This window comes from Prionailurus viverrinus, chromosome B3 (genome assembly GCF_022837055.1).
Source record: "Prionailurus viverrinus isolate Anna chromosome B3, UM_Priviv_1.0, whole genome shotgun sequence".
Lineage (NCBI taxonomy): Eukaryota > Metazoa > Chordata > Mammalia > Carnivora > Felidae > Prionailurus > Prionailurus viverrinus.
Window position 1 is genome coordinate 112,745,910 of NC_062566.1, and position 27,519 is coordinate 112,773,428.

Here is a 27,519-nt window from a genome sequence, read left to right on the forward strand (position 1 = left end):
GGAACAGATTTTCCTTTTTCCTTTAATACCAAGGGCATGATTTTTATAACATAACCAAAATGTGTTGGTGTTTGAGGTTTCTAACAAGAATTATTTCACTCAATTGTGTTCTCTATACATTGTTGAGAGAAACCAATGCAGTAAAAACAGATGACTCGTTTGCCATCTAAATAGACTAAAGTCTAATTCTCTTTGGCTTAAATATATGAGCTTTATGCTCTCCAGATGGCCTTTTGAAATAGAATCTGATAGTATATGTGTGAATAGTATTTCTTAACAGGAACAATATTTATTCAACAAAAATAGGTAAGATGGGGGCACCTGGGTGGCACAGTCACTTAAGCGTCTGACTCTTAGTTTTGGCTCAGGTCATGATCTCATGGTTTGTGAGTTCAAGTTCTGTATCAGGCTCTGCACTGACAGTGCAGAGCCTGCTTGGGATTCTCTCATTCCCTCTTCCTCTTCCCAGCTTGCACACGTGTGTGCGCGCTCTCTCTCTCGCTCTCTCGCTCTCTCTTTCAAAATAAATACATTAAAAAAAGTAAATAATGTGATGGAATCACTGTTTTGGCCTCAAATTTACCTGGAGTGCAAGGGTAGAATTAAAACCAAAATTTCTGCTGTAGCACATTGAACTGGACACTTTACTGTGTTTAAACATAATGTGGGATCGGTAATAAAGCCCCAAACTGTGTTAATATGCTCTGAAAAGCTTATCTATTTCAGGGGCTTTGCCTAAACAACAGGCATCTTAGCATAAAGAATTTTCCTTTGTCTTTGTGTTTTTAGAGGAAGCATCGCCAGCCTTTATGCAAATATTTGGTGTTGGATCTGAGCCACTTGGACACTTTTAAGTGTTACCTGGATGCCACTGTTCCCTGCTTCCCCACTGCTCTCAGCTCTAAGCAGCTGGCTGGAGAGCATTTCTGCGCTTAGAGAGGTTCCGAACCAGCACCTCACAGGAAGCCCAAGTCCTGTGCCCCATCAGTCTGCGTTTTGAAGGAAGTGCTCTCTAAATGCAGTTCCCATGCCAATCTTCACTGTCATTTTCTGCTTTGAGACAGAGCAAGTACCCATGTAATCCCTCCTCTTCCTCTGGTAAGGCAGTCAGCTGTGGTTAGAAGTTTCTAATGTGAACTTGGACACCACAGGTGCTGTCCACCTGAATCATAGTCATTTGATTTGACTTGAGGACCCTTAAATCCTAGAACTTTTGAGCTTCTCTGAGGTCACTCAGGCTACAGCCCCTGCCCTCCCTGTTTCTTGAGCTAAAGCCCCTGGATGTGGTGTCTTTAGTTTATCTGACACCATTCGCTGCTCTGTCCTTCAGACTCCTTTTCCCCATCTTCCAAAACCTTAACTCCTGATTTTTTTTTTTTTTTGGCAGCTCTTTGCACCTGTCTCATCGCCCCCTCCCCCCCCAATTGTGTGTCCTCCACGGCTCCTTCCTCATTTTTCTTTTAATCCCATGCTGTGCAGTGTCTCAGAGTAGCTTGTTTGTCTGAGCAACGTCAGCCATCCTGCACGTGGGCAGTTCCTTAATGGGGTCTGTTGATCTCCTTTGTACTTGTCACATTCATTTGCCTGACTACCTACTGAACGTCTGCCCTTGGATGTCACATTAGTGGCTCATATTTACAAGCACAAGTGGGCTCCCACTCGTCCATCACCTCCTCTTTCTAGCGTGTCCCCCACCTCAGTGAACAGCCGTACCAGGTACCCGAGTACACAGGGCAGAACTAGCATTTGCGATGTAGCTGGTCCTGCAAGCAATCCGTTTTTATTTTCTGTTCTTTAGTGTCACTCTTAGATATAAAACTGGCTCTTCTCAAGAGGCATCCATGATGTGTGCCGAGCTGTGAACTTCTAACATCTTGCCAGCAGCTGTGACGTGATGATCCGTTTATCTCAGCGTGATGAATTGCCGTATTTTCCTAACCAGGCAGGGGAGTTATTCCTCGTTGTAAATTGACCTTGTCACTGGAGGCTCATCAGAACAGGATCTCCAGGATCCAATCCTAACAGCTGACATGAAGTGTTTGGTCAGAAAGCCAGGGGTAGCTCTGGTTCACAGAGAACACAGTAGGAAGAGATAAAAAGACAGAGGACCATACAGTGACTTGAATTTGAATATAGTTTGTTCAAACTCTAGCCCGGATAAAGCACCCAAATTACATTACCTTGAGTCATTTAGAGAAAAAAACCCTTTTTTTTTTTTTTTTTTTTTTTTTACATAATTCTGGAAGAACTCTGGTTGATACAGATTGCTGAAGACAGGTTTCAACTTGGTCCTGTTCCCTGGGTGAACAGCATTTTAACTGCTAAGTTGTGGTAAAATGCTGTGCTTAATTACGGACTCAAGTATCTAATTTGTCAGTCATTGCTGCTATTTGAAACCCTCTCTCTTGTTTTTACCATCATTCCACTGTTTGCACTTGGCTTACAGAGGGCCTTGTCTCCTTGGACACATTAGGAGTGCTGTCACTTAGGGGTACAAAGCAGGACATAATTCAACCTATACAGAACTACTCAGGAAAAAGTTTTGTCATCAGCTATTTGGATACTGAATGCTTTATCCATAACTTGATAAATTATAATTGGTCACAATCTGAAGAGATCAATTGAATGAGAATCTATTAATGTGAACACTGTACGTGTGGCCCTGTGAGTTGATTTATGGGAAGGATGTGGTGGGGTGCAAAAGTTATTTTGTTGGAAATCCGGATCTTGAGGGTGAATCTCTTCTCCCTTTTGTCTTGGTGTGAGAATGCTTCTGGAAAAATGAAGAACTGACTCTGATCTTGGACCATCTCTTCCTAAATGTCCATTCCATTCAACTCCTTGTTTTCATCGCAGTGAAATGCATTGCATGTAAATGAAAAGCTGGTGTTCAGTGGAGTCCTGCAGACTATGGAGGCATTGTCTGTCAGGCTGGTGATCATGACTTTTTCAATTGCTGCATTTTTGTCATACAATCAAAAAGCCCTGGTGTTTTGTTTCTGCAGAGGGAAGTGAGAGGGAGCTCCAGAGGACACTTAATATCAGTTACTTTAAAAACATTTAGTTATTTCTTGGCTAAAATTGACAAAAATGTAGGGAAAAGAATCTACCGAAATTAACACTAAAAGGTTTAGACATTTCCTTTCTCACAGTGACGGGAGCATTCTTGAAAATTCTTACACTCCACAGAATTGAAAAAAAACCTCACAGCAGTTGAAAGATGCGTTCCTGTTCGTCCTCTAAACCTATTTGGGCATTAACATCCAGATGCTGGGGTTGGGGAGGGGCGTGGCATGGGCGGGGGGTGCTCTTTAAGACTAGGAGGAAGTAGAAAGATCTCAGCTTATCTCAAAAGAAAGGAAAAGCCTTGTGATCTTGCTTAACTAAGTCTTCACTGGCCCCAGCAACCCTTAAAATAAAGTGGGTGGTGAGGGGGTGGAGATTCAAGAAGTCAGCCTGCTAGCTTCCTCTGTGAGCCAGTTTGAGGGGGTACCCGTTTTCAAAGCACAGGACGGCACACAGCCCACCTTGAGTAATGACCAGCCACAGGCGCTCCCTGGCAGAAGGGCACTGCCCGTGCCAGGCAGGCAGGACCTCTTACTCCCCAAGTGAGGTCTGTTCTCAAATAGTATTTGTGTGGTAGTATCAGTTTCAGAGTATTTGAAAAGAATAGTAAGAGATCAGTATAAGAGCTAATTCTGAAAATTGTTTTGCCCGCCATACGTACATCTAGAGTCGTAAAAACATTTGGATGGCTTGCCGTCAGTTTCTGGTTGTGTGTGCGGTGTGTGTGAACAGACAGAAAACAAAGCCACTATTGAGTTACATAAATGCAAAAGAAGGATGGGAGGGAATGCTGGCCTCCCGGAAATGCTGTTTTTTTCACTTTGGGGTAACTCCAGTAACCAAGTAGAATTTTCTGAGACGTTTGCCAAGTAAAGGAGCTAAGGTTGAGAACTAGCCTGAGATTATTGTAAAGTAATGTTCGTTTTAGAGAGCAGAGTCAGAAAAACAGGCTCTAAATGCAATTGTAAGCTACATCTTGACTTTTCCTGTGGAATCAGTGGTTACTTCCTCACAGAAACAGAAACATTTTAACGTTCACCATGCAGTCAGTTCAGTGGCATTACTTGTTTATTGCCCTGAAGAGAGAGTTCGCATGGGCCCCCAGATGTTAACACTGGCCCTGACCACGTATGTTAACGTTAACATGAACATGGTGCTTGGTTTTCATCTTTCTGTAACACCTCCTCCCCCTCACGGTGGGAAAATCAAAGCACCTACAAGTGAAACTGTAGTTGAAGTTTCTCTGTAGTCCGCGCCTATGGAAGCCAACCTCTTAAGATAGAGAGGAGTGTGGTGTCTCGTTACGTTTGGATCCACGCTGCTCCTTAATCCGTACCTCTTCCGATTGTTTCAGAATAAACAGGGAGAAATTTGGGAGATGTCTTCATGGGAGAGAAATGAGATGTGGATTTTATGGTACCTAAGGAAGGGTCTTGATCTCTCTTTTATCAAAACACATTACCGAGAAGTAGGGATGAGCTGGTGTCCCAAGACCCCACTGGTCCCTGACCCCGCTGTGGCTGCCCCACACACATAGCCCTCTCCTGAGCCTGTATCCTCATGAGAGCACCACTGTGTGGCTGGTATTCCTCTGAGTCTGTGTGGCGATAACAGGAGGAGCATGGGAGCTCTGCCTCTTTCCCTAGCTTCTCATCCCGTTCCTTCAAGGGCCTTACCTAAGCATTCTCGGTGTCCTTTTGTGCACCATTTGGTACTACCTAGAGGAGCCATTACCAGCGAGTTCTCTTGCCATTACCTGTCAGACTGATGATATGCTCAGGGGTATCTGGTTATAATTCCAGCATCCCTTTTTCTCACATTGAAGGAGAGTATTAATTTTGAATCTGTTTTCATTGCTCTTAGTATAGTATCCACTAATTTTGGTACTTTATTATTAGCAGCCAACTGTTTTTCAACTGATACAGACCCACCATTAGTGGAACCCCTGGCGTAGGCAGCTGACGTCACTATTGGCCCTTCTTCTTCTTCCTTCTTCTTCTTTGTAATGTCTATTTATTTTGAAAGAGAGAGACTGAGCGGGAGATGGGCAGAGAGAGAGGGAGAGAAAGAATCCCAAGCAGGCTCTGCACTGACAGTGTGGGGCTCAAACCCACAGACCGTGGGATCACGACCTGCGCCGAAATCAAGAGTCAGACGCTTAACCGGCTGAGCCACCCAGGTGCCCCACTGTGGGCCCTTAATCTGAACCCACCCGCACTGCTGATGTTCTCCTTCATTCCACAAACATGTATTAAGCAGTCAGAGCTGTAAAGATAAGGAAGTCTCAGTCCTGCCCCTTAAGAAGCAAATCTAGTTGTGGAGATAGACACACATAAAACTGTGCTAAAGGTTGTGCTATGTAATGGTGCAAAGAACAGACCATGTGGGACTCAAGGAGGTTCTAATTAATCTGTGAATTCAGGGATATGATGTTGGAATTAAGCCTCAGAGAAAAAGGACATTATGTAAGAAAGGGGGAAGAGAGGCAGAGAGGGCAAGATGAGTAAAGGTATGCATTTGGTAGCTGAGTTTGAGAATAGGGGCACACTGAATGTGTCTAGAATGTAGGGGGCAGGGAGACAGGAAGAGGGCATGGAGAGGGGGAGGGACTTGAACAAGACGGTCCAAGGCCTGGAAGAGGGGGCCAGACATTCGGTGGTCTATTCTGTAGGCAAAGGGAAGCTATGGAGAAGCATGTGGGATGGCTTCAGATGGGGTGAGCAGAGCCTAGACTTTGAAGACCAGTTAGGGCCCAGGTGTGCTGATCCAGGCTAGAGATGAGGGAGTTTGGAGGACAATCAGCAGGTTGAAGACCAGTTAGCTTCTTAGTCTGTGTGTTGTCCAGACCAGCACCCAGGGTGCCTGACACACAGCTTCTACTCATCAAAAGTTGAACTTAATTAGAGGAGTTGACATGGAAGATGAGGAAAGGGACGGGGGAGATGGTTTCAAGGTGTTCAGCCTGAGATAACAAATACAGGAGGAGCAGGTTTCGAGGGCTGGGCGGGGGAATGGAAAAACCTGTTAGGTTTGATGAGGTTTAATTTGAGCTGCTATCGAGGCTGTTCAGTGGAGATGTCTAGGAGACAGCTGGAGATTCTGGGGTTTGTGGCAGAGCGGAGAGATCTGGATTCTCAAGTCAGACCCGCCTCTTGGGTATAGAAGGATTTGAGAGTTATAATTTCAGCATCTGTCCTCATCCTTTCTCTGTGAGAAAAGCTTCTCGTTGGGATTCTGTTAACCCCTCTGTCAACTTCCCGAACCTGAAACCCTATTCTGCCCTGCTCCAGAAGGCACACAGGTTCGCTGTTGGAAAATTCTGGGTTTCAGTGGATCGGGTTCCGTCGCCAGGCTTCAGAACTTTAGTTTGGGTAAAAAGATGGCTTTTCATGTGAAAGCATTGACTGTGCAGACCCATTGCAAGCTGTCCTGGTAAGAAAAGAAAACCAGGCCTGCTCTGGGGGACACGAGTCTTTTAACACTGAGCGGTGGATTTACAACCAAGAGGCTTGGCTTACCGAACGAGTGACTTCGATTCCTCTCACTCCGCTCTTGCACAGAAGTGACCTGCCCTGCCACAGGAGTCGAGGGATTTGTGCCAGCGTTCCCTCTGAACCAAAACGTCAGTAGGAAGATGTAGGTTACCCCCAGTCACAGGTGCCAGCTTCACTTACTGATGTCCCCGGGGTTGCCCTATTATCTACTGGAACAGAGGAGGCAAAGGACAAAGTCTGTGTCTGTCCTGATGACAGAGCTCTGGTTTCTGTCCCCAGAGCCAGTCAGCAGGGTGACCATCTGCAGAGCACATACCTCTGCTGGGACATCGCAGAAGTTCAACAACTGACGTTCTAGGCATTTTTTTTTTTTTTTTTTTTGCTGTTGGAGGTTTTTATATGGTGATGCTCAGCCACATTTACAAATACCAAATAGCAAAATCTGAATATTCATTCCAGACTTGGAGTAACAACACCCCAAGACAAAGACGCGGAGAATGCACCGGTCTCAGTGTGGTCCTTGACTCTGGGAGAACCAGTGTGAAAAATTGGAATTAATTGCTATGTTAATGTCACTGGGGCTCAGTTATCCTCTGCACTGTCATTCTAGGAAACTGCACAATCAATTCAGCCCAATGAATTTTGGCAGCTTTTGGAAACATACATGTTGTTTTTCCCCCATTATTTTTGATGTCCCCTCACCCCACACCCCCCCCCCCCACCTTCAAAGCCATTTTCCAGCTGTTCCCAAGGGAGTAGTTTTATGGAGAAGTTTCTTTTGTAGGCTTCCAGCTGGCCTCATTTTCACTATCTCCACGAAGTCGCTTTCTCTGTCGCATTGGTAGGATATTATCCGTGGTGCATTGCCTCGGGACTTCCCCTTGGACTGACTGCATATTTTTGGTTTGCTCTCGCAGGCTGTCTCCTGGCTCAGACATCTACGTGACGGTCTCCTCCATGGCCCTCGCGAGGTCCCAGCAGTGCCGGAACTCCCCTAGCAACCTGTCGTCATCCAGCGAGACGGGCTCTGGCGGAGGCACTTACCGGCAGAAGTCCATGCCCGAAGGGTAGGTGTGCCCTTGCCCCTCCGCACGCCCCCTGCCCCCCATCGCTGCCTTTCACCTGTGACTCAGACGTGCCTTGACCCATCTACAAAGGAGGAGCCAAAGGGGGAATGCGGTCAATATTCCAGATAGAAGATGTTTTAATGTCTGCTTCAAACCACTTCTCAGGAAGTGGTTTCTTCATCCTTCTCTAGCCTCCAAGGCCCCCGAAACAAAGAAATCAGACTGCATCACTTTCTGCAGTCGCGTGCCTGTCCTAGTCTTTCGGCACAGATTTTGTCACTTCCTCTGAAGCACACTCGGGAGCATGCTTCTTGCACTGGCTGGAGTTTGTGTGGCTGTTAGAGTAGGGGGAACCATCATCCTGTTCGAAACTTAAAATTATTTTTCTCACACTTTCAAAGGCTTCTGCAATCTCGGCCTGTGGTTGGTTGTTGTTTCTCATCTCTTTCGAAAACACGAAACACCCAAAGGTAACTGTTTGCCTCTGACAAGACATACAGACTGAAGGCTAAATGTACCTGATTTGAGAGGCCACTAAAAAGAAAGGAAAACAAAAACAAAAACAGACCCCAACCGACTAGAAGTTGGGAAGTAATTAGCAGCAAAATGTTACGTGACCCACACATGCCACCTTTGCCCAGAGCAAGAGTCAGAGAACTGTCAGAGACTTCCTGCTGGGGTGTCTCTCTGGGGAGAACCCAAAACCGTTTGAAAATCAAATGTGAGGCATTTATAAAAACCCATGTTTCTATTCTGAGTTTTCCCCCAAATACATTTTTAACAAACGCACACATGATTTGGTTACTTTTTTGAGATTTTTCCATGTTACAAAATAGTCAGGCTTACTAAGAATACCTTCATAATGGGTATTTTTTTTATCCTATAGCATTTTGTTGGTTTTTACAGCTATTAAGTATGATTTTTTTGTTGTTGATGCTAAATATTTATATTAGAAGAAAGTAGGTAATAAAACCACTACACAATATGCTTGCCCCTCCTGCGTCGCGGGGTCCTCCGCAAGATTCCCTGGGTAGTATATCTAAAATGCACATGTCTTATTTACTTCAGTGACAATTAGAAAAAAAAAAAATGTATCTCTCATTCATGAGTTCCTGCAAAAGGTTTTATGAGTTAAGTATTATTATCATTACCATACCACAAGTCCTAACCAATCTATTCCTTGTTTCAATTAGTAGAATTTAAACGGCCTGCTTTTCCTTCAAAAATAAGAACCCGCTGCAACTTTAGTGTTAGTACAACAATAAAATGTAAATGAGCTCACAACGACAACAAAAGCAGTTTTCTTATGACTGGGGTACGCTTTAAACGTATACCAAAAATGTAAGCCGAAACCTTAGTGTTTTGGTGAATATTAAATGTCAGAAACATGGTTCCAGTGCCCACCCTACACAGTGTTTTCAGTAAGGTGGTAATTCTTCAACCTGATGTGTGACACTAACCCGACTGTAGGTGGTGGTGAGGAATTTTCCCTTGTTTGTGAGGTTACCCATGATATTTGCCATACTGTATAACATCTTTTTTACCTGGGGTGATCTTTGACGAGAAGGTAATGATACGGTTCTTTAGTCTGGATCCCCGGCAGTTTTTGCATATATCAGTGACCCAAGAGACTGTCCATTGTCTGATTCACATGCACTGCCCGTGGGCCAGGTTGGATTCTAAAGTTACTCTTATCAAGAGAAAGATGATCACGTCTACTCTACAACTTAGCCCAGTAAAAACAGGGGTGTACGAGTTGACCATGAGGCAGGAGTGTATGTAGCCTGCTGCAAACCCATTAATACTAAACTTCAAGAAGCTCAGAAGCGTGGAGTAACACCAATACATCAGATCAGTACACAGCGGTTGTCCACAAGTGTGATCTGCTCACTTGTCCTCCTCCCTTCGCTTCCGTGGGCCCAGTGTCTGCCTGTGTGCAGGGCGTGCCTGCCCACTCCCTGGTGTGGGGGTACTGAGACCACCCAGATCAGCTGAGAGGTAACAGGGTGACTAGTAATGCCCACTGCACTTACATGTGGGGGAGAAAGCACCTGCACCAGTTTGGTATGGAAACGAGAGATAGGTAGGAAACAACACTGTTGAAAAGACATAGGGTCTATTCTACCATCCTTGGAGATGTATTTTCGGGCCACACGCTTTGAGCAAAGTTGATGAGGCAGATCGTGGCAGAGGGAGGGATGACCTGGGTAAATGGAAGAGCTTGGAGATCACGGTGGGAAGTATAACTGAGGGTGTACAGCCTGAAGGCGAGAAGCACAGACAGAGGTAGGCAGGCCACTACAGCTTTCTTCCAGCACTCGTATATGAGGGAGGAAGCTTGTCCATGAAGGCAACTGAGACCAGTAAAAGTTGTAGAGAAGAAGTTTCCAGCCCATGATGAGGACAGGCTGTGAGCCTGCTCTGGAGAGCCATGGGCCAACTCGTGAGTTAGAGTTCGTGGTCACTGAATGTGCCTCAAGTATCAGCCAGATGATACATGCTTTTCAAGGCAGGATTTAAGGACAGCCTTACTTTGTCATTCATTTAAAACCAAACAGCCAGATTAAAAAAAAAAAAAAAAAAATAGGGGCGACTGGGTGGTTCAGTCAGTTAAGCTTCCAACTTAGGCTCAGGTCATGATCTTGTGGTTCGTGAGTTCGAGCCCCACGTCGGGCTCAGAGCCTGGAGACTGCTTCTGATTCTGTGTCCCCCTCTCTCTCTGCCCCTCCTCTGCTCGTGCTCTCTCTCTCTCTCTCTCAAAAATAAACATTAAATAAATACATACATACATACATACAACCAGATGGCCAAAAAGCATTTGACTTTAAATCCAGAGGTTTTAAGAGTTGTCTTTAGTTTCCACTGCTACCAAAAAGGAAGAACAAGATTAGAATTCATATTTAACTTTTATCTCTGTGCTTTTGTGGACATGTCTTCATTTATTGAAAATTTAGAATAAAATCATAGGGCCAGTTGGAAGATATGAGCTTAATGAGGACCCTACTTAGGGAGGAGATGGCAAAGATCATAATTAGTGACTCGTCCCCACCACCCTTTGCTGTTATTGTTAATGAAAATAAGCCTTATTGCATAAGTAATAAATACATACAAAGATGCAAACAGTTTTAGCCATTTTCTTCCAGTTTACAGGAAAGGCAGAACTGAAATCCACACACAGTCTTTGTAGGAACCACTCCTCCCCCCCCTTTTTTATTAAATGAGCACCTTTTGCTGAAATTTTCGTAAATCAAGTTTCTTGTTTATCATAATGGAGGTAACTTTGTTTAGCAAGGCTTATGACTGAGTTTGTAAACAATGGTCATTGTGCAGAAGTAGCTAGGAGGAGGTTATAGCGGGTTAATGTTACAGCCTTCTCTGCTTCGCAAATGCTTTTATATAGGTCCTTCTCCCCAGATCCATATAATGGAACTGCCATTTAACAAATAAATCGAGACTTTGGGTGGGGGGCTGGAACTCAGATCCAGGCCTCCCTCCTCCTGGTGTCTTTCTCTTACCGTGTATAACTTGCTACTTCTCTCCATGTGTTTATCAGTCTGTGGCAAATAAGACACGTATTGTCTTTCCGTCATTCCAGGCTGTTATTCTTCTATCATATTGATTACTCATAAGCTCATTAGTAACCACACACAAATTTATAAATGTCCACGTAAGTCCTTGAATTTTACATTCTCAGCCTTTTTTCCTGGGCTCAGTCGGTATTTACTTTGCCGATATTGCTAATCAAGGCATATGCTTTAATTAGGCACATATTATTATTCTGCACAGGGCAAAATAAAACTGGCTCATGAAATAGTTAACTGTTCTTTCCAGAAATAGACATTTGCCTTTCTGTATGCCAGTTTACCTACTTCCAAATTGCCCTTCCCAAAAGGCAATTTAAAATATATACAATTCAGAAGTGGTCACTCTGCAACGTAAATGATAGTAGTCTTTATCTTTCAGACCTTAGAGCAAATGCTCAGAAAATACTTGTTCCAGGAATGAATGACTTAGTGACTTAGCAGCTCACTGAGTTCAGAGAAACCCCTGACATATTCCACTTAGAAGATGTCCACGCAACATTAGGACTGGGAAGCCTTTCCCTTGCCTGTGAATGACAGTCCAAGCTTGGCTACACGTGGGCTAGAAAATTTGGGTTTCCTATTCTATATTTCTTAGGTTAGCTCGATGCTAACGTCTCCTGCCCTTGTTTACAGTGTATATACCGAGCATACGTACCTTTCTTAAACAGAGTGATGTATGTTGACCCTAACACACACGGCTCCGGCCCCTGAGTACGTGTGCATAAGCCTGAGTGTACAAATGCCAACACGTAAGCAAAACTGGTAGTGCCTGTCACTAGAATTCAGTTCATTACACCCAGGACTGTCTTCCCCTGATGGCTGAGGTCCCTGATGTCATCTTTGCCTTTGTTTGGGGGAATTGCCACAGGTTTGGAGTAAGCCGCAGATCCCCAGCCTCCATCGACAGGCAGAACACCCAGTCAGATATTGGTGGCAGCGGGAAATCTACACCCAGCTGGCAAAGAAGTGAGGATAGCATTGCTGACCAGATGGGTAAGTGACTAACTCCTCCAAGAAGCAAGTTGCTATTACACCGAGGCGACTTTGGCCACCTCTTGATGACGTCCTTAAAGCATTCCGTTGTAGAAGACAGCCTTGGTTAACAAATGTGATTGAGAACTAAGTGTCAGTTCGATTATGTATAAGTGAGGGCAGCAAATAAGACGTGAGAGGAAAGTCCAGGAATTCTAAGTGGCCCCCAGTTTAAAAATAGAAAGGACATAGGAATTACTTTCAGCACCGAGATTAAAATGCCAGACTGCCAAACCACATGTGTCCTAAGCATCTCCCTCGACCCTTGCTTGTTTGTTTGTTTTTGCCTAGTATAAGTGCCCTTAGAGACTCGTTGGTATTCTTGATGTCAAGTTAAAAAAAAAAAAAAACAAAAAAAAAACTGTACAAAGTGGGAAAGAGATGGAATTGTTGTTCAGTCACATATGTAGCTTGGTTAGGATCTCTCTCCTCCCTCCTGTGGTATCCACCCCCCCACCCCGCCGGGTCTCTGCTATTAAGCTGTCAGCTGAGGACATGTCTTAGCAGCATAAAACAGCTGGATGGGAAAGATGTGCATTAGTGAGGCTTCATTTGGATTTCTGGCACAGCCCTTTCTCTCCCTACATGCAGTTGTTCTACGGGGACACTGGAACACTAGTTGCTGCAACAAAATTTTCCCATGAAATAAGACTGAGTTTCAAAACAGTAGCCAGGGAGTTAGCCTCAGTACAGCTGGTACATCAGGGACTTGAATCTAGACCGTTGGGCGGGCTTTTTCCCCCCCTTTATCTTATCTCTAGTAGCATTACCATCAGTGTGGGGTAAAAAGAAGTGAATTTCAGGGCAGAAAAGGGTAAACTTTTAAGGCAAAGACCCATCTTTTTATCTTTGCAAACGCATTGTTTGTTCTGTTTTAATGACTATCCCCCGTAAATACACTGACCGTCATCGTCATCGTAGAGAGGAATGAAGACATATTTAGCTAAGACAGGAATTGAGGAAGAGAAATGTAATTCTCAGGTTCTGAGATCTGCTTTGTTCCAGTAACTTCAGTGAGATGTGCCTTGTTACTGAAGCCATCTGTCATTACCCACTCTCACGGCACCCACCCCCACCACACAAAACCTGAGCATTTTCCGATCTGCTGCTCCGCTCTTGACAGAATGTTTTTAATCCCATATGTTTTGATACTGTTGAGATGGTAACGACACATGTGGAAAGGATCCCTGCTTCAACATGACTTTAGCAGCTTTTTTTGGCTCCTAGTGCAGGCTTTGAACAAAGCTGCCAGCAAGCCCTTTGTGCAACGTTCAGTGCCACACTTCCCACTCATGTGAAGTCATATGGGGAATGAAAAGGTATCTTGGGACTGGAAAGGGTAATTATGAGGCTCGTCCTAGACCTGTATTCATTCGCTCACATAAACCTCCCTCCAGTCTTTTCTCCCTTGCATCTACTTTCGTTTTGGTGGCATCCCACTCTTAATAGATAAGGCTCTGAAATTAATATCAATGAATCTAATGAATCTTTTCAACACATTGTTCCATCCTGTTAGTAAGATATGACTTTGGTAAGATACCCCAGAACCTGCCAGAGAAACCTTTACACCAACTGGTGGCCTTTCACCGTCCAGTATCGAAGGCTTCAAATAAAATGTTAGAATAAATTTTTTCTAATTTTTTACGTTCCACGATTCCAGAGGAATAACCTAGCTTTCTCGAATTGGCACGTCAGATGGAATCTGGGGCTTGGTTGGTATAACCCATGCCAGGGAGAAATCAAGAAAAACAATTGTTCCGTTCTCATTACTCAGCGTACTCTATTGAGTGTATAAAGGGCCGACCTTGTAAGAACAAAACGCCGTAACGACTTTCAGGTCACTGATTGAAAAGGCTGAGGAGATTCTCATTTGCTAGCAGACCTACCTGTCTTTGTACATCAGTGTGTTACAAACTGGTACCCCAGTGGAGAGGAGGAGTTGAGCTTAATTGGCACACCCATCTCAGTAGATTTCATTTCTCTGCCTCTGCTTTTGGAAATGGTTGAGAGTCAGAGTCATAGAGTATGTTGCCCAGTCCTTTACGTTTAGCAATGGTGCTGCAGAAGTCCAGAATTGTTGCTGTTAGCTACCGGTGTGTTAAAGCAGCTAAATCGCTTAGCCTTTACCTTTGGAACCCCATCTTGAACGCCAGCTTGGAGTCCAAAAGGAAGCAATTGTCTTAAGTAAACTAGTTGCTGTGTGTCTTTTCTGTTGTGCTTAGCTTACAGTTATAGAGGACCTCAGGATTTCAATTCTTTTGTCCTCGAGCAGCATGAATATACAGGTAAAATATTTCCAAAGTGTCATGGTAAGTAACACGTGATTGCATCCATGCCTGTCTAGGTAATGTAGACCAAGCTAGGTTAGCCACACTTTGCAATGAATGAATTTCATAAATTGAATCCATATATTCTCGACTTTCCCCCAGAACCAAAAGTTGATTCCTAACTTTGCCGCGTTGTTCATGGCCTTTGGTTTGGTGGTACTTGGCTATGCTAATGTGTATGACGTGACACACTGTCACCAGCTGCAAGCTTTACCCATCAGCCACTTAGTTTCTGACATGCCGTCTATCGTGTAAACTCTCAACAAGCTTATCGCTGAAATTCAGAGTTTGCTGGTCAGTGACCTGAGAAATGCAATGGCAAGCCGTCTTCATTTGTCAACATGTGCCTGTACCTATTTAGTGCCCGCACCGTAATGTCCTGTGCTGTATTCCAGAGCCAACGTGCCATCTCCCAGCAGTATCAAAGGTACTGCCAGCTTTCCGAGAGAGCCCCAGTGGGAGATTAATGCGGCAGGATCCGGTGGTCCATTTGTCTCCAAACAAACAAGGGCATGTAAGTTAACCGTCAGACGATAAAAATGATAAGCTTCCTAGCGATGTGCCTTTTGTGCAGTGTGAAAATGGCTGTTTTCACGGTGTGCTTTGCTGTTTCTTCCACATGGTCAGAGAAGAAGTCACGTGACCCTGGTGGGCGATGGGTGTTTGTAGTCATGGCCCTGGAATTTCTGTTGCCAGGGGCCCTAAGGTTGCTTTGAGATTAACTCAAATTCCTCTTTGGAATGCACCTGCCACCCCCACAGACCTGGATGGAAGGCCATGTGATGCAGCACAAGCAGTCCTGAAATGTTGGGAACAGAAATGTGCTAAAAGTAGATTTTATTGAGGTACATGGGTGGTTCAGTCGGTTAAGCGTCGAACTTCAGCTCAGGTCATGATCTCGAGGTTCTTGAGTTCGAGCCCCACGTCGGGCTCTCTGCTGTCAGCGCAGAGCCCGCTTCAGATTCTTTGTTCCCCCCTTTCTCTGCCCCTCCCCGCTTGCGTGCACACACGTGGTCTCTTTCTCTCTCAAAAATGAATAAACATTTTAGAAAATTAAAAAGAAATGAAAGTGGGTTTTATTCGCTTACACAGTTGCATGCATGAGATCTGTTTGGAACATCAGTCAAGGGGATAAATAGCGTCCTGACAGCTACCCGTCCTGCTTCTCTGGTCCTGCACACTTACACACATTTTTGTTTCACCATAGTTCTACTTAATTCCTTACTACTTATGGGTGGAATTAAGAATAAGAGGTTTTGCTCGTGTAAGTTTTGCCCTAGTAAAATGAATATGGAACTAAAGAAACAGCACATGCCTGTGCGTGGGCAAGCGCCCTGCACTGGGCTGTGGGTGAGAGATTTACTGAAGAAATGCGATGTTGTCATCACAACATGTCGTAAGTGATAAATTATCCAGTCTGTCAATTTCCTTTCCTTCATTAGCACCTTTATATTGATGACATGGTAAAATAATATTTTGGATAGATTAGGTTAGATTAAATACACTCTTAAAATCAATTTCACCTGTTTCTTTTTACTTTTTAATTGGCTCCTACAAAACTTAACAACTGCGGTTCGTGTCACATTCCTATAGAAATCCGTTCTGTATTTTACACTCTTAGCACATCTCGATTTGGGCTAACCCCATTAAAAGTGCTCACACAGCACAGATCCAGAGCTAAAGAAGTTCCACCTTACAAACATTAAAAATAAATGAGGGCCAGGGCACCTGGGTGACTCAGTCGGTTGAGTGTCCAACTCTTGAATTTAGGTCAGGTCATGATCTCACAGTTCGTGGGTTCGAGCCCCATGTCGGGCTCTGTGCTGACTGCATGGAGCCTGCTTCGGATTCTCTCTCTTCCCCTCTCCCTGCTCCTCCCCCACGCTCTCTCGCATTCTCTGTCTCTCAAAAATAAATAAATAAACATTAAATAAGTGAAGACCTCATAACATAAAAGGTGTTGTTGCAAAAAACCAGAGTGGCACCAGTTAGGTAATGGATTGGTGGGTTCTTGTTTAATAAAGAATCTTTCCCTCTAAAGTGAAATTTCTGTGTCCTCCTCCTCTTTCCGTAGCCAGTGAAGAGCATGTCCCTTTCTCAGCCATCATGCACATGCACCTGCGTGTGTACACACACACACACACACACACACACACACACACACACACTCTTGAGCTAGTGTCTACTCTTCTCTTTTCACTTGATCTCCACCAGGTATCTGGACTTCCTGTCTCCCATCTAATTTAAAATATTATTTTATTCAGATATATTTTGAAATCTTATTTCTTTGGTAAATTATAGAACATTCTAAGCAGCTAAGCCACTGTGTAAAGTATAGAGTTTAGGGGCCCTTGGGTGGCTCAGTAGGTTAAATGTCTGACTCTTGATTTCGACTCAGGTCATGATCTCATGGTTTATGAGATCAAGTCCTGCATGGGGCTCTGCGCTCACCAACACGGAGCCTGCTTGGGATTCTCTCTCTCTCTCTCTCTCTCTCTCTCTCTCTCTGTCTCTGTCTCTCTCTCCCTCTCCTTCTCCCTCTCCCTCTCTCTCTCTCTGCCTCTCCTTCTCCCTCTCCCTCTCTCTCTCTCTCTCTGCCTCTCCTTTTCCCTCTCCCTCTCTCTCTCTCTCAAAATAAATAAACATTAAAGAAAAACTAAAGTATACAATTTAGTGGTTTTTTTACTGTATTCACAAAGCTGTGCAACCACCACCACAGTCTAACTGCAGAACGCTTTCATCCACCCCCAAAAGAAATCCTGTGTCCTCAGGCAGTTACCCAGGCTCTTCCCATGCCCTCCATGCTGTCGACAGCCACTCATCCACTTTCTGTCTCTGATGATGTGCCTGTTCTGGGCATCTCATGAATGGAAACATACGCTATTTGGCCTTTTGTGTCTGGTTTGTTTCATTCAGCATAACGTTTTTGAGGTTCACCTATGTTCTGGTATGTGTTCGTACTTCATTTCTTTCTATGATAATAATTTCCCATTGTATGCATATACATTTTTTATCCACCAGGTGATGGACATGTGGGTTGCTTCTATATTTTGGCTATTATGAATAATGCTCTGTAAATACTCATTTAGAAGGTTTTTTGTGATGTGTTTTCATCTCTCGAGTAGATACTAAGAATGGAGCTGTGATTGTTTTCCCACAGCAGCTGCCCCATTTTACATTCCCACCAACCGTGCCAACCCTCACTGCTGTCTGCCTTTTTGGTTAGAACATCTAGTATGTGAAGTGTTATCTCATTGTGGTGTTGATTTGCATTTCTCCAGGAACTAATGATGTTGAGCATCTTTTTTTTTTTTTTAATTTATTTAATGTTCGTTTATTTTTGAGAGAGACAGAGTGTGAGCAGGGGAGGGACAGAGAGAGAAGGAGACACAGAATCTGAAGCAGACTCCGGGCTCTGAGCTTTCAGTACAGAGCCTGACGCGGGACTAGAACTCACAAACCGCGAGATCATGATCTGAGCCGAGGTCGGACGCTTAACCAACTCAGCCACCCAGGCACCATGTTATTGAGTATCTTTTTCTGTGTTTGTTGGCCATTTGATATCTTCTTTGGAGAAATGTCTATTCAGATCCTTTGCCCGTCTTTTAATTGGGTTTCTTGAAGCACAAAAGTTTTTAGTTTTCGTGAGATCCAATTAATTTTTTAAAAATCTTTCGTGGTTTTGGTATCATTCACATCCAAGAAACCATCGCATAAACAGGTCATGAAGATGTATACTTGTGTTTTCTTCTAAGAGTCTTACAGTTTTAGCTCATACACTTAAGCCTTTGATCTTTTGAGTTTATTTTTCTGTGCAGTAAGGACCCATCTTCATACTTTGTTTTTTGCATGCAGATATCCACTTGTCCAAGCACCATCATTTCCTTTCCCTACCACGCACCCCGCTCACCCCTTGAATTGACGTAGCATAAATCGTATCTCCAAGCACTCCTTAGAAAGCTGGCTCCTACACAGACGCCAGTGGGGGGAAGGAAAAGGAGACCTCTTTACAAATAAGCCTCATATTTTGCCTTACATGTACTCTGATTGGTAGGACTTTTGGAATCCAGCATACCTTCTGATTAAAGTGATCTCCATATTATTGATAGTATTTAGCCTAAGCGAATTGAGAAATGGGTTCTAAATCTAAACGTGGCCTGTTTCCAGCACTCTTTGCCATGAACGCTCTGAATAGGTTCTTCCAGGCCCCTCCTGTATTTGGCTTGTTATCACTGGAATTTTTGTGCCGTGAGAACCCCATAACCAGAAACATGCCACAGGGCCATTCTCCCGTTGTTTCTCCCCAGTGTTCAAGAAGCAGAGCCTATGCCTAAGGCAGTCTTACTTCCCTTGCAGTCTGACAGCCACTACTCAAGCCACTCCAGCAGCAATACCCTCTCCAGCAACGCGTCAAGTGCCCACAGCGACGAGAAGTGGTACGACGGGGACCGCACGGAGTCTGAGCTCAACAGCTACAACTACCTGCAAGGCACCTCCGCCGACAGTGGCATCGACACCACCTCCTATGGTCCCAGCCACGGCAGCACGGCCTCCCTGGGGGCTGCCACGTCGTCCCCTCGCTCAGGGCCCAGCAAAGAGAAAGTGGCGCCCCTGTGGCATAGTTCCAGTGAAGTGATCTCCATGGCAGATCGGACTTTAGAGACAGACGGCCTCGGCATGGACCGGAAAACAGAGTCCTCCCTGAGCCTGGACATCCACGGCAAGAGCCCAGCGGGCTCAAACCCTCTGACAAGGGAGAACAGCACTTTCAGTATAAATGACGCTGCTTCCCACACAAGGTAACTGCCCTCCCCTACTGCCTCTGGCCTTCCCAGCCCACTCCCGAATCGAGTTTCCAGCCTCATCTCACTTTGCTTCACTCAGTAGAGTATAAAGGAGGGGTTTTCCGTGCAGTGACCGCTATTTTTACATATGCCTTTTATTTGCCACCAAAATATTTTATTCCTACAACCCTAATGCATCATTTTTAACTGAGAAAAGTATACGGATTTACTCTTTGTAAAGTTGTATTTGATCTTATAAAAATTATCCTGTGTACCAGAATTAGAGAAGAATTTCATAATTCAGGCTTTCAGGTAGTGATAGAGAACGTCTATCAGTCAGTCTTTTGAACACTGGAAGAAAATCTTGAGCATATTTTTAGAAGAAAGGGGTCTTTTCTAAGATGAACCTGGTGTTATTTATGATGCCCAGCCCATCCTTCACACTGCCTGTCAGAGAACATGACTTAGCCAGTGTTTGCAGGGGAATCCTTTTCCAGGAATTGCCTCCTGCCAGTGATATGTTGAGGGTTGGGGGAGGGGAGTCCAGTAGAAAAATGTAGCTAAAATTAGACATCCCATGTATTTGGAGCAGGAAAGCACACATTCTCCTGTATCCTTAGAGATCTCTCTGATAGGCAAAATAAATACCATTTTTCATCTCCTCTTTTGGATTTGAGCCCCAAATCCAAAATATGACAAGATTCTCCCTTTGAAGGAGGAAATATTCCAACACTGTCTTTTTGGGCCTGTTGATCTCTGTGGTGGTTTCTCCTTTTGCCTCTCATCCTTGGCTGTCATTGATCGGTTTGCACGACAGCACCTGACCTTGCTGCCTTCTGGGCCTCCTTTTATTATTATGCCCTGAAGAAAAACAGCGAAGAAGCTAGATTTAGTTTTACTGTTCAAATGGGAATCTAGGCACATAATCTGCCAGTAAACCCCGGATAATCTTTATGACAGAGGATGTCCTGGATTTAATTTGGATTTGTTTAACTCGACCAGTTAAATTTCAGTTCTCTCATTGTGTCTATATTGTTAGTGATCAGATTCCTGACCTTTGCATCTGAAAATGTCCGTTTGGCCCTATGGTGTGAAGCATTGCACAGGTTTTTATTCTGTTTACCACACTGCAGGCCTGGAAACTACTTGACCCCAAACAGAAAGGGAGTTGGGAAGCAGTCTTGATATTCTTAGTACCAGGCACTGGGGCACCTTTCCACGATTCAAAAAATAGAGTGTTTGATTCAGATGCGTTAAGGAAGTATTTGGGAAAGTAGAACAGAAAGCTGGACGTCAAATACCATAATAATGTAATGTGGACCTAGAATCACATGACAAATAATTACAACAGTCACTCACTGTTTTGGGCATGCCCCACCGTCTCATCGGCTGCTCCTGTGCACAGACTCCGACTGTTTTTCAGTTCCAGATAGTTTCTGTGTCATTTCTAGGTTTAGCTTGACTTCTGCCTTTTTGGTGTTCTGTTCTTTATTTCGAAGAGAGGATATCTTTTCTTTTTAACAATGTTTTAAAGTTCATTTATTTATTTTGAGAGAGAAAGAGAGTGGGGGAGAGGGACAGAGGGAGAGAGAGAGAGAATCCCAAGCAGGCTGCTCGCTGTCAGCACCCACCCAGCCTGACATGAGACTCAAACCCATGAACCGTGAGACCATGACCTGAGCTGAAACCGAAAGTCAGACACTTAACTGACTGAGCCACCCAGGTACCCCAAAAGGAGGATATCTTTTTAAGAATGACAATTCCATTTGGGGATATGGCTCTCTGGTCTAATTTGTTGGCAGAAGAAAGATTATAGAGGTCTTGCCTAGAATAGCATCACCATGTAGTAAGGTTGAAAAGCGCTGGGCAAGACGTCAGCTGTGCCCTCTGATAAATCTCAGGGGATCTACAGACAGACACACACACTCTCTCTCTCTCTGTCTTTCTCTCTCTCTCTCTCCCCTCCCCCTTCCCCCCTTCCCCCCTTCCCCCAAAAAAGTAGGCACCTGAGCTTGCATTATCTGATTGTGCTGACTGGGGCTGCCCAAAGGCCCCAAAGCATTATCTGTTTTCTGCCTCAAACTGACCATGCAGAAATCATTTAAATCATCATTTGGAAATAACTTTTCTGTTGAAAGTCAAACTTACCAGAGAAGAGAAGAGAAGAATGTGGCCTTTCAGGGAGGGCACAGGGCTTCCCACCCGCTGATCGGTTGAGTCACATTCATTTCTAGACTCTGGTAAGCAGGATGCTTTGTGACTTGTCTGTTGGTCTTGGCAGAGCAGGCTGGATAATCAGAGCTTTAGCAGACTTCCTTCTCTGGAGGAAAGGGGGACTTAGCCACCAAATGCACAAAGCTAAAGAAACCAAAATCACTGCAAATTAGAGTGTTTGTGTCCTCAGAAGACAGGAATAGCAATTAATGTGGAGATCTCTTGACAGTGCATAAAAGAGCTTGTACCTGGGACTTGGTGACAAAATCTAAATTACAGTGATTAAGTTCCTCTGCGTATTTCTGGCTGGGCTGTGTTCCTACCCCCTCTGTCCTCCAGTCTCCCCGTTGATGATTGTGCAGGGTTTTTGTGGCACCCCATGAGAACTGCATTAATGTAAGTTGGTAATTACACCGGGTTGTTATATTTGCATGTCATTAAGAGAAATCATATACACTGATAACTTTCTACATTCGAAAAGTCTATTAATTGCTCTGAAGTGCTGCTTCCTAGAGTATCTATGTATTTTCTATGAAGTTTGGAAATTTAGAGAGAGGGTTCCCCCCCCCCCCCCCCGCAATGGCTATTTGACTTTCAGCTCTTAAACCACTCAAAAAATGGTTTGTGGTAAGCACAGGAGAGGTGAAGATAGTTTCAGTTTTAAAACACTCTTACCAGCTGAGTTCGTTTTTTTCTTAGAGTTCTGGCCTGGGCAGTAGGCAGTGCTGGTTTCTCTGATGACCAAAGACCTCTTTAGTTAGCGCTGTGTAACCGGTGGTAATGCTGATGTGAGAACTAGATTTAACAGCACACATTATGGGGGCGCCTGGGTGGCTCAGTCAGTTAAGTGTCCAACTCTTGATCTCAGCTCCAGTCATGATACCATGGCTCAGGAGGTGGAGCCCCCCTTGGGGCTCTGCACTGACAGCGCAGAGCCTGCTTGGGACTCTCTCTCTACGCTCTGTCTGCCCCTCCCCAGCTCGTGTGTGCTGTGCTCACTTTCTCTGTCTCTGTCTCTCTCTCAATAAATAAACTTAAGAAAAAGAAAGAGCACACGTTATAAAGCTGGAAACCTCGTAGTTGCAAATCCACATTTCTTTCCTGACGTCCTGTCCTGACCTGATCGAGTATCCAGGCTCTGTGGCCACCCTCATTCGCCAGCCGTTCTGCCGCTTCCTCTTGATTCCTTAGGCCCCCTCAGAGCTCTGCAGCCGATCGGTACACTCATGTGATGACTTCCTTTTTCCTGCCATCCGGTCCTGGAGGATTTCTCACCCAATATGTTCTTCCCAAACACCTTCGCATATTGTGTGCCACCAGGAGCGTAACGGGAAGGTGCTCGGTACATCTTGGTGATCAAATATGAGTAACTTGTTCCTTAAAGATCTCACTTTTTGCCTGAACACTCAAGGCCCCCACTAATAACCCGATTCAAAAATAACATAAATCCTCAATTCCCGACGAATACTGCGTGTCAAAGCTCATTGTATAGGAGTGTCACTGTTTGCACAGAGCTGTGTGCTCCTATGTACAGGTATGTGTATAAGTCCCAGTACAGCAGGAACTTGTAGCGAAGTCACTTCTCTGAAAGATTTTCATCTGCAGAACATAACCAAGGAGGACTTTTTAATAGCTTGTATGCAAATAATCGATGTCTAAGTTGGTCAGTGTGTGACGTTCACTAGAAGGGCCAGTTAAAGTCCAGGACAAAGGCCTGCCCACGGTCATCAGTACAGTTCAGTTTCATGAATGTATTTTTTCCGGTTGACTTAACAAGTTGACTATTCATACCAGAAATGCTGTACGTTTCCCGAGAGTAGAGGTAAAGAAGGGCTTCTTACGTTAACTTTACATCACCGTCAACGTAGCACGCTGGACTGTCGATGATCGTGTACCGCTGCATGTGTGTTAGAGCCACTGTGTCTCACCTTGGTCCTCTGCGTCCTGTGTATGTGGAAAATACGCCTTCTTTGTTCAGAAATTATTCTGCCATCTTTATCTGTAACAGTTCTCTCTTAAATACCTTCTGCCTGGAATTTTTTGTAATTGCCAACAATTCAGTGCCTCTCATCTACACTTTTTTCTTAAGGTGAGGATGTTCTTTTTCTAAGATTCACGAGCCAGTTCTTCAGAATGTGAAAGTGCAGCCTCTCAGATGACAAACCCAGAGCTTCTCTTCAGCATGTGGTTGGCTGTGCTTGCCTGAGGTTTGTGGATCATTTTCATCGATAATTTTCCGCTCTGTGGTCCGACACAGAGTGGACATTCAGGAGTACATCGCATTTTGCTTTTATAGCAGAACTCCAGGTGATCTGTGCTAAGCTACTGTGCCCCATTTCTTCAGGTTTACCGAGTGGGGGATTATTTTATCCAGAGTGCAGTGGTGTTCAGCTAATCTCAAAGACTGAGAAACAGAGCCACTGTGGCTGAAATGTCAAGTGTACATTGGGAAAATGAGACTTCTGTCAAGTGCCGATGGCAGATTGCTTGGGGCAGCACTCACTGACACAAAGTTTATCATTACTTTGTTCTACGATGCAACTGATTCATTCATCGCATTGATAGGGAAAGGCCAGATTCTGCAAATGCCATTAAATCGTAAGACCAAAAAGAATTCTGAAAGAGCAGAGTCCATTCCTTGTCCTATTCAAACCATCCTACCAGGATGAGAACTTGTCCGACCGCTTCCAGAGGGGGACAGGAGTAAGGTAAGCCCAAGAAGACAGAGCCCATGACCTTTCTGAGCAAGTTCAGTGTTTATCACATCCTGTCCCTCTTCAAAACTTTATCCTGTGTCTGTGTATCTGAAATTCCTCTTGCTGTAACTTAAATACACAATTAAGAGAGAATGAATAGCTTCTCTGAGCTGAGTCTTTTCTAAACATTAAGAAGTTGTTTTGTAACTAAAGCCACCTCAGAGATTTTCAGGGGAAGTGTGTGGGTGCGTTTCCCTCCAGGTGGTTTGAGGCCCACAGGATTGGTCAGCTTCGAGGAGCCCCACCAACAGCAGGGCCTGGGGACTGGGCTGCAGAGGAAGGAGGAGACCACCTATTTTAGAGCAAGAGGAGGTGAGACGCTAACATAGTAGTTCTGAAACTCTAGGGACATGGGAATCCTTTGGGGGGAGTTTGTTAAAATACAGATTTCTGGAGCTCCCGAAGATCTGACAGAAGCCAAGGAATCTTCATTTATATCAATACCTGCAGATGGGCATAGTCCACAGCTGGAGAAACCCTGCTCCAATGGCTTCACCTTCTTGATCTTGACAATATGAAGTTGGATTTCAATGAAGTCATAACAATAGAATAATTCAGCTGATTCAAGTAGTGGTTCTCCAGCAGTGTGCACACTTAGGGGAGAGTCTGCAAAAATACATTCGCCTAGGCACCTCCTCAGCTCTATCAAATTAGAATCTCTGGGAATAGGGCCCAAGAATGTGTGTTTGGAAAGCCCCCAGGTGATCTTCGTGTGCCTACTTGAAGTTAGAGGCCAAGTGTACCAAAGTGCTCACCTTGCTTCATGCTGTGAGTTGTATACTTTAAAGAAGGAAGAACTACCAATGAATTATTTTTTTTTGCTTTTACCTTTGTTCCCAAATCTAATCAATTGTTAATAGGGCTGTCTTGATTATAACCATCCATGAATAAAAGTGTGCTGCTATTTCACACCTGGGATCTAGTGCCAGCCATCATGTTCACAGATAAAACGAATATCTAGGTCCGTGGTCTTAAGCAATTATCTTTTTAAGAATACACTTGTAAACAGAAGCATACTCTGTAGATTTAATTATTTCTTGCAATAAAAATAAAGCAATGTCCAATTTTAAATACAATATGAATAAAATACAGCCTTCATGCGTAATTCTTACATTAAAATGAATGGCTAGTTTATTTGACAGTTTCTTTCATCAAATATTGAATGTCTACAATGGCCAGGGACCATTAGGCATGGAGAATATAGCAGTGAAACAGAAATTTCAGCCCGTATGGGGCGTAGATTTAAGTGGGGGAGACAGACTGTGTCAGTAAGGTAAAGAAGTTAAGACAGATGGTGCGCTCCGTACATGCTAAATACCGTATGGAGGTATTTTACGGGGTGTCTAGTGTATTCCGTCATTGTTAGACACACAAAGAAAAATCCCTGCCTTCACAGAGTTTATAATCTAGTTAAAAAACACTTACTGAATGCCTCCCAGGGAAACGGAACTAATGAAATTCACACAGGAAGCAAAGAGCTCCAAAGAACTGGTATATGCTGTATATATTGCTCTCTCTTTGGCGTTTCCAGGCCTTTTCCATAACTTCCTTTTCATGCAGTCTGGATCTTATGGTGGCAACGGGCATAGCTATTTTGTAAAACATGGAGGAATGATTTGTAAATTAATGGACTATACAATTTACTCTTCATTCTCATGGCTAATTATTTCTGTTCTGACCACACATTTGGTCTCTTTGAAAGCCCCAGGGTTTTGCATTCCCATACTATCACATCAAGATACTTGCTGCTGAGAAAGGGAAAATATGGGCGATCCAAATGCACCGATGGTACCGTAGTTCTCAAGTTAGGAGTTAAAGGGCCACAGCATCAGCTGGGAATGAGTCACAAGTACATATACCCATGTGCTCCCTCCCCACCCCCAACTCAGAATCTCTGGGGTGGGGCCCTGCAGTATGCATTTTAACATGCGTAGAATGCGAGCACCAGATCTAGTATTTAAAAAACACTTGCACTCGCTGGTAGATGCTGATCAAGGCAAAGCAAGCACATGATTATTCACGATGAGAGGTGTGCACGTTAGACTTTGACTTATTTTTCACTCTGTGGGCATCTGCTTCAGATCGTAACCACGGATGAGGCTTGAGACACCCTCACATCTGTGTTACAAGTGCATAGGAGGTGGATATACTCAGGTGGGGAAAGTCTGCAAACCAGAGATAAGCTGTTGTCCCTAAGTGAGCAATACATAACCACAAGCCTGTCATCTTGTGGCAAATGACTCCAAACGCTGCACTTTTACTATTTCAGAAACTTCTGTTGACACTGCCTCTGCTCCCGGGTGTTGCTGTTAACCTGAGTCTCTTGTGCTACCGTGTCTGAGCTCATTTGCCTCTGTCTTTATGTCCTTCCCACTTCACCTACCCACTTTTAGTCTGTTTTCCAAAACAGAGACACCTACTGTTATTTTGTTCTCATTGGTTTAGATATGGCACTCATAGAGGAATTTTGTATTCAAGGTAAAAACTGGGTGAGATTGCATTGTTTTGAAATTTATGTTGCCCTTTGAGGTCTTGTAAGGGTTTTTTTGTTTGTTTGTTCATTTGTTTCCTTTCTTTCTTTCCCTTCCTCTCTAGCTACAAAAATCTCAGGGAAAAAGAAAACTTGTTAGAGTAATCAGAATATGGCTGGCCATTGCCTTCTGAAGTTTGACCCTGATACCTCCTCCTCGGTTACAAAAATAAAAGAGACGGTTAAGTTTGATCTGAAGTGTTAACAAGGCCCAGTTAGTGTGGGAAACCTGCTGGGTCAGCTCTGTCCCCACTCCCACCCCCTCTGTGCCCTGCTTGTGGCCAAGCTTCATGGAATGTAGGGCTTGTACTTTCAGGTCATTGACTTACGTATTTTTGTGGGTGTGTTCTCGTTGAAGTAGAACATTTATCCCAGAGGAGGCACAGGTCATATGTGTTCATCCGCTTGCATTTTCACAGAGTGAACGTGCCCATGGGATCACCACCCAAAGCAAGAACTGGAACTTAGCCAACATCCAAACTCCCCCCTCCCCCCACTCTTCTCACTTGCTTTCCCTGGTCATTCCCATCTCTTCCCGAAGGTAAACACAGTCTTGAATCCTAAAATCACACACGCATTTTGCCTATTCTGGGGTTTATATAAATGGAATCCTACCATATGTTTTATTCTGTGTCTTTAAGTCAACATTATGTTGGTGAGATTCA

The 27,519-nt window shown here is 44.2% G+C and overlaps 1 protein-coding gene across 19 annotated transcripts in view; it reads left to right on the forward strand.

Annotated features, from left to right (window-relative positions):
- SIPA1L1 (signal induced proliferation associated 1 like 1) overlaps nucleotides 1–27,519 on the forward strand; it is a 365,199-nt gene that overhangs the window by 312,132 nt on the left and 25,548 nt on the right. For 17 of the 19 annotated variants that reach the window (XM_047861070.1, XM_047861065.1, XM_047861068.1 and 14 more), the window contains 5 exons: nucleotides 7,478–7,627; nucleotides 12,080–12,204; nucleotides 14,466–14,528; nucleotides 14,966–15,084; nucleotides 18,927–19,369. In XM_047861070.1, the coding sequence (XP_047717026.1) occupies nucleotides 7,478–7,627; nucleotides 12,080–12,204; nucleotides 14,466–14,528; nucleotides 14,966–15,084; nucleotides 18,927–19,369 (900 nt within the window). The remainder of the gene's footprint in view (nucleotides 1–7,477; nucleotides 7,628–12,079; nucleotides 12,205–14,465; nucleotides 14,529–14,965; nucleotides 15,085–18,926; nucleotides 19,370–27,519) is intronic. The other 2 variants (XM_047861079.1, XM_047861080.1) reach the window with 1 other exon arrangement.